This window comes from Mustelus asterias, chromosome 22 (genome assembly GCF_964213995.1).
Source record: "Mustelus asterias chromosome 22, sMusAst1.hap1.1, whole genome shotgun sequence".
Taxonomy (NCBI): domain Eukaryota; kingdom Metazoa; phylum Chordata; class Chondrichthyes; order Carcharhiniformes; family Triakidae; genus Mustelus; species Mustelus asterias.
In genome coordinates, this window is record NC_135822.1 from 40,915,903 (window position 1) to 40,934,870 (window position 18,968).

At 44.9% G+C, this 18,968-nt stretch overlaps 1 protein-coding gene across 1 annotated transcript in view; it reads right to left on the reverse strand.

The window, feature by feature from the left end:
• LOC144509692 (ephrin type-A receptor 8-like) overlaps positions 1-18,398 on the reverse strand; it is a 383,076-nt gene extending 364,678 nt beyond the window's left edge. The window contains exon 1 of the mRNA XM_078238475.1: positions 17,735-18,398. Coding sequence (XP_078094601.1) covers positions 17,735-18,380 — 646 coding nt within the window. The 5' untranslated portion in view covers positions 18,381-18,398. The remainder of the gene's footprint in view (positions 1-17,734) is intronic.
• Between the last annotated feature and the right edge of the window lie 570 nt (positions 18,399-18,968).

Here is an 18,968-nt window from a genome sequence, read left to right on the forward strand (position 1 = left end):
TGACTTATAGAGAATTGGCAGGACCTCCTCAGGGCTAAAGTTACAGTGGGAAATCCGTGTCTTAGCAGAACAGAAGCTTTTTGAGCAGGTCAATGGTTTTCAGATGGGAAACGTTAAAAGTTCAGGATTACCCGCTTGCTGTGCACTGTGTCTTTTTAATAGAAGGGGGCGGGGGCGGGGGCGGGGGCGGGGGCGGGGGCGGGTGCGGGGGGGGGGGGGGGGGGGTGGTGGTGGTGGTGGTGGATTCAATCTGGAAGCAAGCTTGACCAGTAAAACATTCCAAAGATGGGGACCACTCTGGAGCAGGATACAGCTTCAGCTGTGACTGAGGGTACAGTGAGCAGGGGCTCTACTTGAGGAGGGAAACCAGATAAGCTTGGGGAGCCTTGAGGCAGCACTCCTGTTTCCTCTGCTCCATTAGCAGGGCTGCAAATGCAGTTCCTTTCCCCAATACCTCCCCTTGCCTCCACTGAGTTACTGGGTTTTCAAAGGCTTGGGAAATCTGGCTTGCCATAGTTAAAACTGCTTGAAACTTTCAGTCTGATGTTTAAATGGCTAACCTGCCCCCCTTCAGGTTTAACAAAGATCGTTTTTTTTTTAGTTTACGTTTATATATTAGTCACAAGTAGGCTTACATTAACACTGCAATGAAGTAATGTGAAAATCCCCTAGTCGCCTGCTCAGGTACACCGAGGGAGAATTTAGTATAGTCTATGCACCTAACCAGCACGTCTTTCGGGACTGTGGGAGAAAACCGGAGGAAACCCACACAGGCACAAGGCGAACATGCAAATCTGCACAGACAGTGACTGAAACCGGGAATCGAACCCTTATCCCTGGTGCTGTGAGGCAGCAGTGCTAACCACTGTGCCACCGTGCCGCCACAGATGGGGGGTCAAGTTGGAGGATCTTTCAAAATAAATATATTTCATCTGACCCCTAAGCATGTTTTTTTTCCAGGTATAATACCGCCTATAACGCTGAGACCTTGATCCCCCTTTGAAAGAAAGGACTCATATTTATATGGTGGCTGGGATTCTCCGACCTTGCCTGTGACTGGGATTCTCCGGTCTGGCTGCAGCGAGTAGAGATTTGGTTGAAGGCTAATTCTCTGTTCTCGCTGGCAGTGGTGGCGGGGTGTGAACGGCTGGAGAATTCTGGCCAGTGTCTTTCACATCCTAGATCTCTTTACTGCTGACGAATTACATATGGAGCTTCATCACTGATGTAGCGTACGGAAACACAGCGGCCAATTTACACATGGAAAGATTGTTCATCAGCAATGAGGTGAAGGATCAATATTCAGTGTTTTTTTAGTAGTGGTGATGTTTGGTTGAAGCATAAATATTGATCAGGTACCACAGGAACTCCCCTGCTCTTCTTCAAATTATGTCATGGGATTCTCTGAATCCATTTGAAAGGACAGATAAGGTCTCAATTTAACATCTCATTTAAAGGGAACTGAACTTCCTTGAAGGATGGACTTAGATGATTTGCCACATTGGATGGTAGGGATTGAACTTGGAATCAGATTCAAGAGTTGGCCTCCCTCTGCACTGTAAAGATTCTATGATACTGTTGACCAAAGCAGGCACCACTTTGAACAAGAAACAGGAAAAATGCTCACATTGTTGTTATTAGGCCATTTAGCCCTGATTCAGTCATTCACTCAGATCATGGCCGACCTGTGACCTAGCACCATTTATTATAACCTGTAGACAATGTCATAAGGAGAGACCATGGTAATCCAAAGGCCCAAGCTAACGCTGTGGGGACATTGGTTCAAATCCCACCAGGCAACAGATAAAAGCCAGTCAGCTCAAAGGAAATTAGGGACAGGCAACAAATTCTGGCCTTACCAGCAAAGTCCACATCCCATCAGTGAATTTTTAAAAAACAGTAGGCATCAAAATATATAATTCTAAACATGTGATGTTATTATCAGCAATAAAAATAGTTTCAAGCAATCATGAGGTATCTGAAGTATGGAACAGAAGGTCGCATTCAGTCCCTCAATCATGTTTCACAGATATTCAGTTAGGTCACGGCTGTTCTATGTAGAAACCATTGAACCATAGAAAAGTGAATGCTATGAAGGCCATTGGGCCCATCTTGTTCATGCCAGCCTGAGGACACCCAGGTGCCCTTTCTACCCCACCATCCTGCACCCGTCCCAGAGCCCTGTAGCTTAGAGCACTCAAGGTGCAGATCCAGGTACTTCTTAAAAGAGTTTAGGGTCTCTGCCTCCACCACCAACTCGGGCAGCAAATTCCAGACATCCAACACCTTTTGCGTAAAAACATTCTTCCTCACGTTCCTATTGCACCTATCTTGAGTCCACCTGCTCGTCTTGGTTCTGTAAACCGTTAAATACCCTTCCCCAATAAAAACAAACTGATCGCACTTTAGAAAGTTGTAACTGACTTAGCCTTAATAGCTCTTTGGGAGTTCCACATTCCTGCTATCCTTCGTGTGCATCACCCAATCATAATGCATTACAACAATCTTAGACATTTTGCAAAAGGGGTGGATGTGGAAAGGATGTTTCGTCTTGTGGGAGAATCTAGAACTAGGGGTCATTGTTTAGAAATAAGGGGTCACCCATATAAGGTAGAGATTAGGAGATATGTTTTCTCTCAATGTCGGAAATCTCAGGAACTCCCTTCCTCAAAAGACAGTGGAAGCAGAGCCTTTGAATATTGTTAAGGCAGAGGTAGCTAGACTCTTGATTGACAAGGGGGTGAAAGGTTATTGGGGTTAGGCAGTATTGTGGGATTGAGATTACAATCAGATCAGCCATGATTTTATTGAATGGCGGAGCAGGCTGGAGGGGCTGAGTGGCCTGCTCCTAATTCATATGTATGTTCGTATACATCCGTGTATATTTATTGCAGATTTGGTTGTTGCTGTAATGATTTATTCATGAGCACTGCTAATGTGCGGTAAAACACTTGACCTTTGATTTGCGAAACTCCAAGTTCTTGTCCTCAATCAGTCATCTTGAAAAGATGGCGATGCTGAGGTCACGTGATCACAGTCTAAAGGTAAATCATCTTACTCCGCGATGCCACATCTTGTAGTTGTGTGCAATGCATCAATGTTGGCAAAGAGGCTTGGGAGAGAGTCACCTTCTGCATTTTGCATTAGTCACAGAATTGATGAGTGGAGCAGAGAGAGACTCGTGGGAGTGGAAGAAAAAATAATAATAGTTAAAAGTTGGTGGATAACTGGAACAGTTATTAAAATTATTTTGTGCAGATATATGATCAAGCATCCGCATCTCATATATTAAGTGTGAAATTTGGTTTTAATAAATTGGTAAAATGTGCCTGACATTAAGTTTTGTTTTAAGTTTATTTATTAGAGTCACAAGTTGGCTTACATTAACACTGCAATGAAGTTACTCTGAAAATCCTCCAATCGCCACACTCCGGCACCTGTTCGGGTACACTGATGGAGAATTTAGCACGGCCAATGCACCTAACCAGCAGGTCTTTCCGACTGTGGGAGGAAACCTGAGCACCCGGAGGAAACCCACGCAGACACGGGGAGAATATGCAGACTCCGCGCAGACAGTGACCCAAGCCGGAATCAAACCCTTGTCCCTGGCGCTGTGAGTCAGCAGTGTAATCACTGATGTGTTGTTGGACAGAGCAACAAACCTTCATCAACAAATGCAATCTGAAACCAAATTCAAAAATGCAACACTATGTTGGGTTAGCCTATCAATAGCGCTATAGATTTTATGCTAATTCAGGTCATACCCTGAGCTTCCTAGAGGCGCCTTTATTCAATAACATTTCCACAATTAAACCATACTCCTCATGACTTATTTCCAAGAGTAAAGATCGAAGGAGTGAATACAAGATAGTATACAGCCCACACCAGCACAAGGATCTCATATTCTGACAGCCTGAACCATCAACCAATCTTTCTGCCCAAGATGTTCACTGGCATTGTACACCCTTTCACCAATTTATACCTTCTGAGGTGATGAATATATGAAGTAATTCTTACAACCTACAATTTCTGTACTATCAGCTTCTTTGGAAACATAGAAACATAGAAAAACTACAGCACAAACAGGCCCTTCGGCCCACAAGTTGTGCCGAACACATCCCTACCTTCTCGACCTACCTATAACCCTCCATCCTATTAAGTCCCATGTACTCATCCAGGAGTCTCTTAAAAGACCCTATTGAGTTTGCCTCCACCACCACTGACGGCAGCCGATTCCACTCGCCCACCACCCTCTGTGTGAAAAACTTACCCCTAACATCTCCCCTGTACCTACCCCCCAGCACCCTAAACCTGTGTCCTCTCGTAGCAGCTTCCACCCTGGGAAAAAGCCTCCAAAAGTCCACCGATCTATGCCTTTCAAAATCTTATACACCTCTATTAGGTCTCCTCTCATCCTTCGTCTCTCCAAGGGGAAAAGACCGAGCTCCCTCAGCCTATGCTCATAAGGCATGTCACTCAATCAAGGCAACATCCTTGTAAATCTCCTCTGCACCCTTTCAATCTTTTCCACATCCTTCCTATAGTGAGGCGACCAGAACTGAGCACAGTACTCCAAGTGGGGTCTGACGAGGGTCTTATATAGCTGCATCATTATCCCCGGACTCCTAAACTCAATCCCTCGATTGATAAAGGCCAGCACACCATACGCCTTCTTAACCACCTCCTCCACCCTGATGGTCCCAGAGGATTGGAGGATAGCTAATGTGGTCCCGTTATTTAAGAAGGGTAGGAAGGATAACCCGGGTAATTATAGGCCGGTGAGCTTGACGTCCGTGGTGGGGAAGTTGTTGGAGAAGATTCTTAGAGCTAGGATGTATGCGCATTTAGAAAGGAATAAACTCATTAACGATTGTCAGCATGGTTTTGTGAGAGGGAGTTCATGCCTCACTAACCTGGTGGAGTTTTTTGAAGAAGTGACCAAAATGGTTGACGAGGGAAGGGCCGTGGATGTTGTCTATATGGACTTTAGTAAAGCGTTTGACAAAGTCCCTCATGGTAGGCTGGTGAAAAAGGTTGGATCTCATGGGATAAAGGGGGAGGTGGCTAGATGGGTGGAGAACTGGCTTGGTCACAGAAGACAGAGGGTGGTAGTGGAAGGGTCTTTTTCCGGCTGGAGGCCTGTGACTAGTGGTGCTCCGCAGGGCTCTGTATTGGGACCTCTGCTGTTTGTGATTTATATAAATGATCTGGAAGAAGGTGTAACTGGGGTGATCAGTAAGTTTGCGGACGACACAAAATTGGCAGGACTTGCAGATAGTGAGGAGCATTGTCAGAAGCTACAGAAGGATATAGATAGGCTGGAAATTTGGGCAAAGAAATGGCAGATGGAGTTCAATCCTGATAAATGCGAAGTGATGCATTTTGGTAGAAATAATGTAGGGAGGAGCTATACGATAAATGGCAGAACCATAAAGGGTGTAGATACGCAGAGGGACCTGGGTGTGCAAGTCCACAGATCCTTGAAGGTGACGTCACAGGTGGAGAAGGTGGTGAAGAAGGCATATGGCATGCTTGCCTTTATAGGACGGGGCATAGAGTATAAAAGTTGGGGTCTGATGTTGCAGATGTATAGAACGTTGGTTCGGCCGCATCTGGAATACTGCGTCCAGTTCTGGTCGCCACACTACCAGAAGGACGTGGAGGCTTTGGAGAGAGTACAGAGGAGGTTTACCAGGATGTTGCCTGGTATGGAGGGGCTTAGTTATGAGGAGAGATTGGGTAAACTGGGGTTGTTCTCCCTGGAAAGACGGAGGATGAGGGGAGACTTAATAGAGGTGTTTAAAATTATGAAAGGCATAGATAGGGTGAACGGTGGGAAGCTTTTCCCCAGGTCGGTGGTGACGTTCACGAGGGGTCATAGGTTCAAGGTGAAGGGGGGTAGGTTTAACACAGATATCAGACGGACATATTTTACACAGAGGGTGGTGGGAGCCTGGAATGCGCTGCCAGGCAAGGTGGTGGAGGCGGACACACTGGGAACATTTAAGACTTATCTCGACAGCCATATGAACGGAGTGGGAATGGAGGGATACAAAAGAATGGTCTAGTTTGGACCAGGGAGCGGCGCGGGCTTGGAGGGCCGAAGGGCCTGTTCCTGTGCTGTATTGTTCTTTGTTCTTTGTTCACCTGCGGGGCCGATTTCAGAGTCCTGGAGTGTGGGAGAAAACCGGAGCGCCCGAAGGAAACCCACGCAGACACAGGGAGAATGTGCAAACTCCACACAGACAGTGAACCAAGCCAGGAATTGAACTCAGGTCCCTGGTGCTGTGAGGCAGCAGTGCTAATCACTGTGCCACCTTGCCACCCCCACCCCATATATGACTTGGTTTCCAACAATATTCCACAATAAAGTTATGAACTAAATGGTCGGGTTAAAGGACAATTTATCCTTGCGTGGTAGGTTGTTGGAAATTGTAAAGGGAAAATTGCATTGTAATCCTTTATGATTGGGGTGATGTTGGAAAGCATTTCCGCACACAAAGGGATGCAGAAATCTGTAACTCTCTCCGCCAAAAAGCATCTGAGGATATGAATCTGTCCCATTGCCAAACTTTCTCTGCAAAGGCAAGGAAACATGTGGATATTGAAGGGTATGAATTTAAATGATGAGTAAAGCATTTAATGGGACAACAATCAGAAAAGGCAGGGAGAGGATATTAGTGACCCTGTTACTGAGAGATAACATTCTTCAGATGAACGTAACTCAAGAGGCAATGTGCTGTTTGGTTTTACTCTCAGAATGTGTTTGACACTGACGAAGCTGAATTCATTGGCCATCGCCTCTTGCTGTTATCTGAGTCAGGATAGTGTGTGACTGCTTCAGAGATAGAATCTGAGCTGATACTGACTCACTCAAAATCTGGACTGATTCTTCAGACCATAAGACCATAAGACCATAAGACATAGGAGCGGAAGTAAGGCCATTCGGCCCATCGAGTCCACTCCACCATTCAATCATGGTTGATTTCAACTCCATTTACCCGCTCTCTCCCCATAGCCCTTAATTCCTCGAGAAATCAAGAATTTATCAATTTCTGTCTTGAAGACGCTCAACGTCTCGGCCTCCACAGCCCTCTGTGGCAATGAATTCCACAGACCCACCACTCTCTGGCTGAAGAAATTTCTCCTCATCTCTGTTCTAAAGTGACTCCCTTTTATTCTAAGGCTGTGCCCCCGCGTCCTAGTCTCCCCTGTTAATGGAAACAACTTCCCTACGTCCATCCTATCTAAGCCGTTCATTATCTTGTAAGTTTCTATCAGATCTCCCCTCAACCTCCTAAACTCCAATGAATATAATCCCACGATCCTCAGACGTTCATCGTATGTCAGGCCTACCATTCCTGGGATCATCCGTGTGACCAGCCACCAGAGAACATCTCAAAAATGGTCACAAATCGTTGATTATTAGCCCAGTTTGTTCCATGTTTCCTTCTTGATTTTCTCTGTCAAAAACAGCAGAATGGGCTGAAATTTGAAACAACATTGATCGCTGTCAAATTGAACTTGGAGCAGTGGGAGATGCAAGATTCAGCAACCAGAATCTTTGTCCACCTGTCTCTCCCACTGCACCAAATGTGAAGAGGTGAAAGCACCTTCACAAATGTGGCTCTGTGGGTGACACTCTTTTGTCAGAGAGAGGAAGTTGCGAGTTCAATTCAAAAAGGACAAATTCTAGGCTAATTCTCCAGTACAGTATTAACCGAGTGCTGTTCTGGGTGCTTACCTTGCCTAGCATCAGCATCACTGATGTGGTAAAATCCTCTAGTGCAGATGGAATGAAATGGAGGAAGGTTCAGTGCCCAATCAGCAGGACAGATGGGGTAGGTTCAGTGTCCAATCAACAGTACAACTGGGAGAAGGTTCAGTATCCAATCAGCAGTACAGATGGGGGAAGGTTCAGTGCCCAATCAGCAGTACAGATGGGGGAAGGTTCAGTATCCAATCAGTGGTAGAAACAGCCTGGAGGAGGAACATGGAAGTGAAGAGAATTCTGTAAATGCAAATGGCAGCCATGACTGGGCCTGCCACTCACTGTGGCAAAGTCTGTACAGGGAACAAATCGGGATTGGAGGAGGCAGACAGACATGAGCCAACCCCAAGGTTTTACTGATGTCTCCCTGGAGATCTCCACTGAGGCTGTGACCTGAGAGGTGGGAGATTTTGTTTCTGGCACCTGGCTGAAATGTCCCTCCCGAGGACACCAAAAGGGCATGGCTGGGAATGGTGGAGGAGGTCAACGGTCAGTGTGAATAGGAGAATGTGGGTCTCGTGCTACAAGCTATTCAGTGACCTCATATGACCTGGGAAGGTGAATAGCGAACCATGCCCATGTGATCTTCTCTAACTCTGTGCACAGCAGCATGCACACAAGCTCAGGAGACTGCACGTGTATAGTGTTTCCCATCACTGCTCAGTAACATTACTGAGATGTCAGCCAACTTCACATGTGAGACATAAGAACATAAGAACCAGGAGCAGGAATGGGCCATCTGGCCCCTTGAGCCTGCTCCGCCATTCAATAAGATCATGGCTGATCTTTTTGTGGACTCAGCTCCACTTACCCGCCCGCTCACCATAACCCTTAATTCTTTTACTGTTCAAAAATGTATCTATTCTTGCCTTAAAAACATTCAATGAGGTAGCCTCAACTGCTTCACTGGACAGGGAATTCCACAGATTCACAACTCTTTGGTGAAGAAGTTCCTCCTCAACTCAGTCCTAAATCTACTTCCCCTTATTTTGAGGCCATGCCCCCTAATTCTAGTTTCACCCACCAGTGGAAACAACTTCCCTGCTTCTATCTTAACTATTTCCTTCATAACCTTGTATGCTTCTATAAGATCTCCCCTCATTCTTCTGAATTCCAATGAGTATAGCATAAGTGAGGAGAAGGGATCTCTGAGGAACTCAACATCTCATGACGAAGAGTCATCCAGACTCTCAACGTTGGCTCTATTCTCTCTCCACAGTTGTTGTCAGACTTGCTGAGAATTTCCAGCAGTTTCTGTTTTAGCTCATGTCAATGTTATGCTGTGAGAGTTGAGGGAAGACAACCTATTCATATTTCATCCTCCCCTCCCACCACCGTCCTGCAGGAGATGGGAACTCACAAGGCCCAGGAGGAGTGCAGAAGGCAGAGTGACTGACCTGCACCACCTCAGTCATGGAGGAGGCATTGTGACAGACCATCAGTGATTGCGAGACCGGGAGCCAGGAATCAGAGAATCCCTACAGTGCAGAAGGAGGCAGTTCAGCCCATCAATCCTGCACCACCCAGGCCCACTCCAACCCCTGGCCCATCCTCGCAAACCAGCACAACTACCAAAGCTAATCCACTTAACCTACACACTAGGATCAATTTAGCATGGCCAATTCACCTAACCTGCACATCTTTGGACTGTGGGAGGAAACCAGAGCACTCAGAGGAAACCCATGCAATCATAAACCCATGGGGAGAACGTGCAAACTCCACACTGACAGTCACCCAAGGCCAAAATTGAACCCAGGTCCCTGGTGTTGTGAGGCAGCAGTGTTAACCGCTGAAGCAGCAATGCTAACTGCTGTGCCACCCTGCTGCCCTTAGAAGATCAGGATCATTTGATTGCTATCATTAGGTGGAAGGAAAGGGAAGTAATTTTTGTTCAATATGTGCATTGTTTTGTCAATCGCTATCATTAATGGGTTGGTTACATTGATGCACTGACTGAACTGTCTACATTCTCCTCAACACCTTCTCCTTCCTGTCTCTCCCACAGGGGCCTGCAGCCATGTTGCTTGGAGCGGATATCGCCAACCTTCTCGACTAGGGGAGACTTCACCAAGCCAGCAGGTTCACGTCGTATCTCTGCACCAACCACTGCCGAGATATGCACCTCAGTGGGGCCATTACCAGAATTAGGATGGGAGGAGAGGGTGAGCATTAGGTGGAGAGTGAGGTGGAGTTAGCTGTGGGCAGATCTCCTTCGGAGAACCGACATTGTCATGCTCCACTGGGTGAGGCTGGGCCTCAGGTGTCACAGACAAGGAGGGTCTTCCAGGAGTAACAGAGGCAGGTGGGTTTCCAGTTGTCGGAGCCTTGGGTAGATAATGGAAGAGTCCATGTAGCATGTGCTGCATCGGAATCCAGGGATTTGAATGCCTGGACCTCCATTTAAAGAGTTCCCACCCTCACAGACAGCATCACACTGCACAGGAGGAGGCTGCTGCCACAAAATAATGAGTCACTCTGTAAAAGGTTGTCACTGATGACACAGAGAGCAAGGGGTGGATGTCAGTTATGTCCAACATGCAAGCACACCATGAAAGTGCTGAGGCAGTCAAAGGTCGATGAGGGACATCCCTGGCCTCCTCGCCACCTCCGAGGCAGGACTCTTCCCTGCCAGAACTCCCTGTGACAGAGACTTCCCTGCAATGAGGCAGGTGCAGCAGCCTGTGGAGGAGTCCCATTAGTGATGAGGACAGAAGGGAGAGGCATCACAGCCTGATGCAGGTACAATGGAGCTGTCTTACTCCATCTCATCCCCAACTGCAGGGGGAGCTCTCGGAGGAGAGTGCAAGCGAGCAAGGCACCATGCCATTAGCTTACACTCGATGGATCACCTGGGTGAAGTTATGTCTATTTCTTTTCTCAGTTGATTTTTATTTTTACAATCATATTGATCTCTGACAGCCACTCTGAGCCTGGATGTTGGGCCTGAAAATGGGGGGAATCTTGAGACTTTCGCAAGATAAAGATATCTGCCTGGGAACAAAATGCAGCCCCCCACCCCACTCCCCGCCACCCCAGAAGATACACATTCAATATCTGGAAGCCATTTCTGATGCAGAATCTGGCTGGCTGCTCTTTTGGTGCACTGATGGCCACGTGGATGTAATCGACAACCCTCCTGGACCTGGCAAAGCCTTATGCCCTCTATGCCTATACATCCTTCTCTGTAAAGTGGATGTATTCCCTGCCCTGTAGGGTAGGATATCCATGGTGGTTTGATGAGCTGCTGACTGCAAGATGCCAACCACGTCCATAGCTGATCCCTGGAATGACCTGGATGTATAAAAACCCAGGACCACAAAGACCTTAATGGTTGCATTGGAGGTCATGAGATATCAGGTAACTGTGCACCATAGCCCAAATATCAGAGACCATCTGCTTGGATGTGTGCAACCGCCTCCAGCACTATCATTCTGTCCTCTGCAGCTAGCCAATCTTGGCTGGTACCTTCCCTATCTTGGGTAGTGGCTTTTTCTCCTTGCAGCCCCTCTCTATGCTCCTCGAGTCTGCCCAGGAGGACACCTCAACTGAGGTGGCTCCTCACTGCTCTGCCCCCTGTTAGGGTAATCTGTTCCCATCTCCAGTTACTGTCCTGCTGCCGGCTTGTTTTTTCTCTGCCAAACTCTGCTCTCCAGGTGACGCCAGCAGCTGGATGCCATTCTGAGGATGTCCACCTCTCAATGCAGAGGAATACCCCCCCCCTCAGCATCAGCAATAGAAAGTGTGTGCCACTGGGTGAGCGTGATTGTCTATCATGTGTATGAGCTAACCAGTGCCACCATTAACCCTGATGACTCCCCGCTGTTTGCACACCAGTTTCACCCTTTGTGCTCCTCATGCTTTTTGATAGAAAATCCCAAGCTTGTCTGTTGAGGACTTTCAATGGACTCCACAACTAACAGACATTTAAATGGTAGCATGGCGAGTTCCAGACACCCACCCCACTCTCCCATCGAAAATTACATCCTATTCCTTCCGGGAACATGGTTTTCAAATCTTGCCAGCAACCATTCCCGCCCTTGCTGACAGAGCGTCAAGTTTCTGTTTGCCATCTAAAGTACAGTTTTGGTCACCACACTCCCAGAAAGATGTGGAGGCTTTGGAGAGGGTACAGAAAAGATTTATCAGGACGTTGCCTGGTTTGGAGGGTATTAGCTATGAGGAGAGATTGGACAAATTTGGTTTGTTTCCACTTGAACATCGGAGGCTGAGGGGGCGACCTGATAGAAGTTTACAAAATGATGCGAGGCCTGAATAGAGACATGGATAGTCAGAGTCTTTTTCCCAGAGTAGAAATGTCAATTACTGGGGGACATAGGATTAAGGTGAATAGGGGAATGTTTAAAGGAGATGTAAGAGGCAAGTTTTTTACACAGAGGTTGTAAGCGCCGAGAATGTGCTGCCAGGAGGTGGTAGAAGCAGATACAAAACATTTCAGAGGCATCTTGACAGATACATGAATAGGCAGGGAATAAAGGGATATGGACCACATAGAGGCAAAACGTCTTTAGTTTAGAAAGGCACCATGTGTCGGCACAGGCTTGGTGGGCCGAAGGGCCTGTTCTTCATTCTTTTAAAATGAACATAAAAGCTTCTTTGGCACTATTTGAAGAGCAGGTGAGGTCCTCCAAATGTTCTAGCAAATACTTAGCCCTCAAACAACATAATTAAAAGATTAGCTGTCATTAGTCTCAATAGTATTTGTGTGTGCTTGTGGTGTCCATATTAGCTGTATCACTGCAACATTGCCAGTGACTACGGCTGGAATTTTACCATCCCGCCTGCCACGGAATCGGAGCGGGCTAGGGGCAGACCATGGAACGTTCCATTGGCCTCAGGCGGGATTTTACCGTTTTGGGACGGGCGGGGCTGTAAAATCCCAGCCTACATTTCAAACGTATTTCATTATCTGTGAAGTTCTTCAGAATGTGCTATAGAAACACATGTTTCTTTTCTGAATTGTGGGAAACATATATAAATATCTGATAGCCATGAAATGCATTCAGAGAAAGATTATTCCATCAGAATATATAGATTTCTATTAAAAATATCCCTGTTTCCACTTGGAGCATATTTTAAATAAATCAATTGAATAAAATTTGCTCCTTACAGTCACAGCTTTTACTCCAGAGAACCCCAATCATTGAAGCCATATATAAAAAAAAGCAAGAACATTCAGTTCTGTTGTATTAGTGAATTTAACACCAGCACCATGTCTATGATAAAATGAAGGTCAAAACACTGCTGTCACATTCTTCATGCTGAGGTTTTCTCATATTCTATAGAGTTTGCCCTATTTACCAGTTTCTATATGTTCCAGCTTACCCTGTAGTTTACCAGTATCCTAGTGACTGTAGTCATAGAGGTTTACAGCATGGTATCTGGCCCTTTGGCCCAACTTGTCCACGCCGCCCTTTCGTTTTAAACAACTAAGCTAGTCCCAATTGCCTGCGTTTGGCCCATATCCCTCATAGCCATCTTACCTATGTTACTGTCTAAACACTTTTTAAAAGACAAAATTGTACCTGCCTCTACTACTACCTCTGGCAGCTTGTTCCAGACACTCACCACCCTCTGTTTGGAAAAAATTGCCCCTCTGGACTCTTCTGTACCTCTCCCCTTAAACCTATGCCCTCTAGTTTTAGACTCCTCTACCTTTGGGAAAAGATATTGACTATCTACCTCACCTGTGCCCCTCATTATTTTCTAGACCTCTATAAGATCACCCCTAAGCCTCCTACATTCCACAGAAAAAAGTCCCAGTCTATCCAGCCTCTCCTTATAACTCAAACCATCAAGTCTCGGTAGCATCCTAGTACATTTTTTTGCACTCTTTCTAATTTAATAATATCCTTTCTATAATAGGGTGACCAGAACTGTACACAGTATTCCAAATGTGGTCTTACCAATGTCTTGTACAACTTCAACAAGATTTCCCAACTCCTGTATTCAATGTTCACTGTGCTTTGTATGCTGCAGCTTAATATTGTTTGCATAGGCACTAAATATTTTTTATTCACTCGTGATGTGGTGTCATAGAAATCATAGAATCATAGAAACCCTACAGTGCAGAAGGAGGCCATTCGGCCCATCGAGTCTGCACCGACCACAATCCCACCCAGGCCCTACCCCCACATATTTACCCGCTAATCCCTCTAACCTACACATCTCAGGACTCTAAGGGGCAATTTTTAACCTGGCCAATCAACCTAACCCGCACATCTTTGGGCTGTGGGAGGAAACCGGAGCACCCGGAGAAAACCCACGCAGACACGAGGAGAATGTGCAAACTCCACACAGACAGTGACCCGAGCCGGGAATCGAACCCAGGACCCTGGAGCTGTGAAGCAGCAGTGCTAACCACTGTGCTACCGTGCCGTCCCTGGCTGTTGATCCCAATTGCCAATCCCAATCTCAATTCACTGGCTGTTGATCCCAATTGCCTTTGAACTGACTGGCTTCCTATGCCATTTAAGACCACTTAGAAATCACATGTAGGCCAGACCAGGTAAGGACGGTAGATTTCCTTCCCTAAAGAGCATTAGTGAACTTGATGGGTTTTGATGACGATTTGATGACAACTGCTTCTTTTATTCCAGGTTTTAATTGAAGTCAAATTTCACATCTGCTGCAGTGGAATTTGGACGCAGGATTACTGGCCCAGTGTGGATAACACTCTGCCACCACCTCCCCTAGTGTTCTTCATGTTACAGTTTTCTAGTGTTCTATATGCTGCAGTGCAACAGTCCTGTATAAGATGTTTTTTAATGAGTGAACAAAACTGTAATTTACCAAACCTCTATACACTGCAGTTTACCCATGCTCTATATACTGCAGACCACTTGTCTTCTATATGCTGCAATTTACGAGTGTTTTCTACAGTGTATGTTTTCTATAAGCCACAGTAACTACATGGTTTTATATTCCGTAACTTACTGACGTTCGATATGTAGCAGTTTATAATGTTCTATATGTTGACATTGTCGAATTGACTAGTGCTCTATATGCTGCACTGTGCTAGTCTTATGTATGTTGCATAGATGTTCTCAATGTTGCAGTTTGCTTGTGTTCCATAGGCTACAATTTACTAGTATTCTATATGCAACAGTTTGCAGATATTCTATACGCTGCAGTTTGCTTGTTTTCAATAAACTGAAGACCACTAATCTATACGCTGCACATTATTGGTGTTCTATTTGCCAGCAAGCTAAATAATGAGAATATTATCCTGGATTTCTCAGGAGTTGTGCTCCTGATCACTACATTCTGCACCCTCTCCTTCTCTATTACTTTGTCTGTCTAGCGTGCAAGAAACAATATTTTTCACTGCATACTAACATGTGACAATAATAAGTCAAATCATTTGAAACGGGCCAATGGCAATCACTCTCCCATGATCAATGGAGCTGCTAAATCTATCCAGGGTTTTGTTTCTAAGTCATCCCCTTGCAGCCGATTGAAGAGTGTCAATTAAATACTGATTCGAGAATGTGCACCTCTTCAGCAATCAATAAAACCACAGGTCACCACCTGAGTCAAAGACAGGCAAGTGGAGTAAATAAACCACATTTCAAAACCCATCAAACTGGGTTAAATTCCAACTAATTGAGCAAGGGATAAAAGCCTATTTAGTAGATTAGGTTGTAGGTATCTCATTAACCAATGTATTATTCCATCAAAAAACATCAAAATAGCAAATTCAATCTGAAGCACACAGCACAAAAAAATCACAGTTACAATAGATATCAGGATAATGAAATCTTAGATCATTTCCTCAGCCTCAGTCAATATTAGTCTTAATAATTTAAAATACATAACGAGATTACCAGAGCTTTGTTTAAGATATAACAATTACATATGGTCAGCTCTTCACCTCCCTCACTTCCTTTCAGACTGTAGTGTTCAATCACTCAGTGTTTGATTAAGCAGGTCTGTTGCCGGCTCACTGTATATGATTAGTTAACCTGTGGTCGCTAATTAGAAAAAAAATAATAAATTAAGGCGAGCTGCTGTAAACATGAGAGAGTAGAAAATTTAAAGTATTGAATGAAACGCCTGTCACTCGTAGAGAAATTGGTGTCTTATCTCTGCATATCTCCGAGGCATAAAACACAAGAAAGACACATTGGAAAACCCAGCTAAATGACCACACCTTTATTCACCTATCCTAATGTGCCCTTCTATAGCTCAATGCCAATAGGCTCTCATGAAGTTCCTGAGATATCTGCCCATATGAAAAGCGCTATATAAATGTAAGCTGTTGTGAAATGGTAAACTCCACTTGATCCTGAGTGGCTTTGTGTTGTCCTGGCCTTGTGGAGGTTATGGTCATCCTCTAATCATCAGCCTTGTCAACTCTGACACCATGGTACCTCAGTTTCCATGGCAACATTTAGCAGGACAAGGACAAGAAGATGCTGGTGAGCTGCTGGTTGTAATGTCTTCATTTACTCTGCCCTCCTTACTATAACTGATGGAGTGCTGGCGTTCTGTCCCACTGCGCTCTCAGTCGAATCATTTCTTGTTACTTCATAGTTCTGACCTCTGGCCATCATGTTCAAAAACAAACTGGATAATAACATGTGATCCCAAAAGACATTCTGAAATTTATCAGAAAAGGAAGTGATGTATACAGACACATGGACGTAGTGGTTTTAATCTCTATGTATAGCTTATTTTTAGTTGCACACAGTTCACCAGTCTGTCTTCATGCTGTACGCTGACATGATTATGTCTGACTAATTGTATACATGAGTTTGTCAATGTTTGCACATGTGTGCATCTATACATCCACACATACAATACAAATGTATATCTATTCAAGTGCACATATGCTGTGTGTACACAGTATGGGTTTATAAATGTGTTTCTTGTATGTGCATTTGTATCTGCGTGTGTCTCTGCATGTGTGTGTGTGTGTGTGTGTGTGACTGTTGGACATGTTCTTGATTGTACATGTGTATGTTTATAGATTTGTATCTGTGCATGTGTGCAAGTTTTTGTATGAGTTTGTACGCATGTGTATGTGTGTACATGCACCACATTAGAGGCAGTGTAAATGTTCTGGTGCTGTCACAATGAAGTGCATACTCTAGTTGGAAGTGAGAGCAACTCTTCTAATTGGGAAGGGTGAGAGCACTATTTCTAATTATGTGTAAGAACCGGTTTCCACCTGGATGGACAGGAAGGGAGTTTGTGCCCGAGTCTCTGGGTTTTGTGAATAAACCTACATTTCAGAAAGGCTAGCTCCCGATTCCCCTTTGCTCAGTGAATGAGCAGCAAATTATGACAGTAACATAAGACATGGATAACCGCTTGTCCCCCTCTGAAAGATTGGACATTTTACGTGGATTTCTTTGCATCTCCAACTTGTAACTTCCAAGCTAAAGAAGAAGCCATCATATCAGGTCCCCAATGGGAGTTAGTGCATTACAACCTTGACAGAGTCATAACATTAATACTGCCGCTAATGTAGGACATGTACAAATATACACATGTGTACAAATACATACAAGAACTTGCACACATGTAGATACAGGCCTACAAACACACACATATGTACAAAGACAAACAATGTCCAACAAGCACTCACACACTTTAAAAACAAACTGTGTGAAATGTTAATCTTATTTATATATCAGGTGTCAATGTTTAAGAAGAATTGATTGGAAAATCCTGTGCAGTGACTGACATAGAAACATAGGGATTACCCGATGAGAATTATTCAAGATCCGTTGAGTTCATCTTCTCCATTTTGGCAATCACATTATAACTTCCAATGGAGTTATTGGTTAATCACAGCAATCAAACCCTATCAATCAATCTAAAGCAAACCCAAGTATGAATGAGGCATAACCCATTGTTTGAAAGCCTTGGGAACCATAAATCCAAAGCTACCATTCATTTCCACTTCACTTATTGAAGAAAATTCAAAAGGAGTCTTACCTCGACAGCTATCTCTTTGCTCCTCATAACCAGCACTACAGACGCATTTGCCAATGGGAACGAGCCATTCGCCTTCCGCACTGCAATACATCTTAGGCGTATCTCTCTCTTCACTGTGGTCCACACATTGGCCTTGCACCTCTACCAGAGAGGAGGAGTCAGCTCCAGTCACTGCATCAGGAAAGACAGCCAAGTTCTGGACCATGGCCGGACATTTCTTGTAATACACCCTCACTGACACAATCGCAATGCAAGCTCCTATATCCTGAAAAGCCAGGTAAATTCCTTTTTTATTGAGTGGGCCCACTCCACGAACTTCAGTGTTTAATTTCAGCCTCCGAATTCCCAGGTCGACACTGGTGAAGCTTTCGTCAGCTGCCACTGTATCAATCTTCACAAACTGGTTTTCCCAGATGTTGTTGCCAATGTCCCTATCCGACTCGAAGTAATAGAGGTTAAAGGTCTCCTTGCAGGTCCCCGCCACTCCCGGCATACTGTTGCAGTCTCGCAGGGTGAATTTTATCTCAATGTATATTCGACGGGCCCCATGCCGCTGTAACCAATTAGTTCTTAGCCAGTTGTTCTGATTTGGAGACATGACATTGCAGACCTGATAAGTGTGGATCGGAGTGAAGAACTCATCCATCTCACTGATAGCATCCCACTGCAAAGCAAAATCACTGGATATAAGAACGCATTTAATCCTTCAGGGAAAAAAAAGCATTGTTTATAAACTGGGATAAAACAGGAAATGCTGGATAAACAGCAGTTCCAGGAGCATCTCTGGAGACAGAAACAGAGTTAACTTTTCGAGTCCCGTATGACTCTTCTTCAAAACTGAAAAGCGGTAGAAATGTAATGAATTATATAGTTGGAAGGGGACGGGGGGAGGGTGGAGGGATGAGGAGGGGGTTGGAAGGGGTAGAGAAGAATAGAATGTCAGGGATAGGTTGGAGCTAAGGAAGATGAACATACACATAAGACAAAGGGAGTGTTAATGGTAGTATTAAAGACTAAGGAAGGTGTTAATAGTGGCATACACAAAGCAAAACTAAAGAACAACTGATAGATGGCTTTGTAGGGGAGGGGAGATTTCCAGCATCCACAATATTTTGCTTTTAGTTGAGTGCTTACAACTGGATTTTGGTTTAACATTTTATTCATTCTTTATAGAAATATTTTCTGGCGTGCAGTGAAAGATTGAGCCTGGCTTTTTATATTTAATGACTGCCAC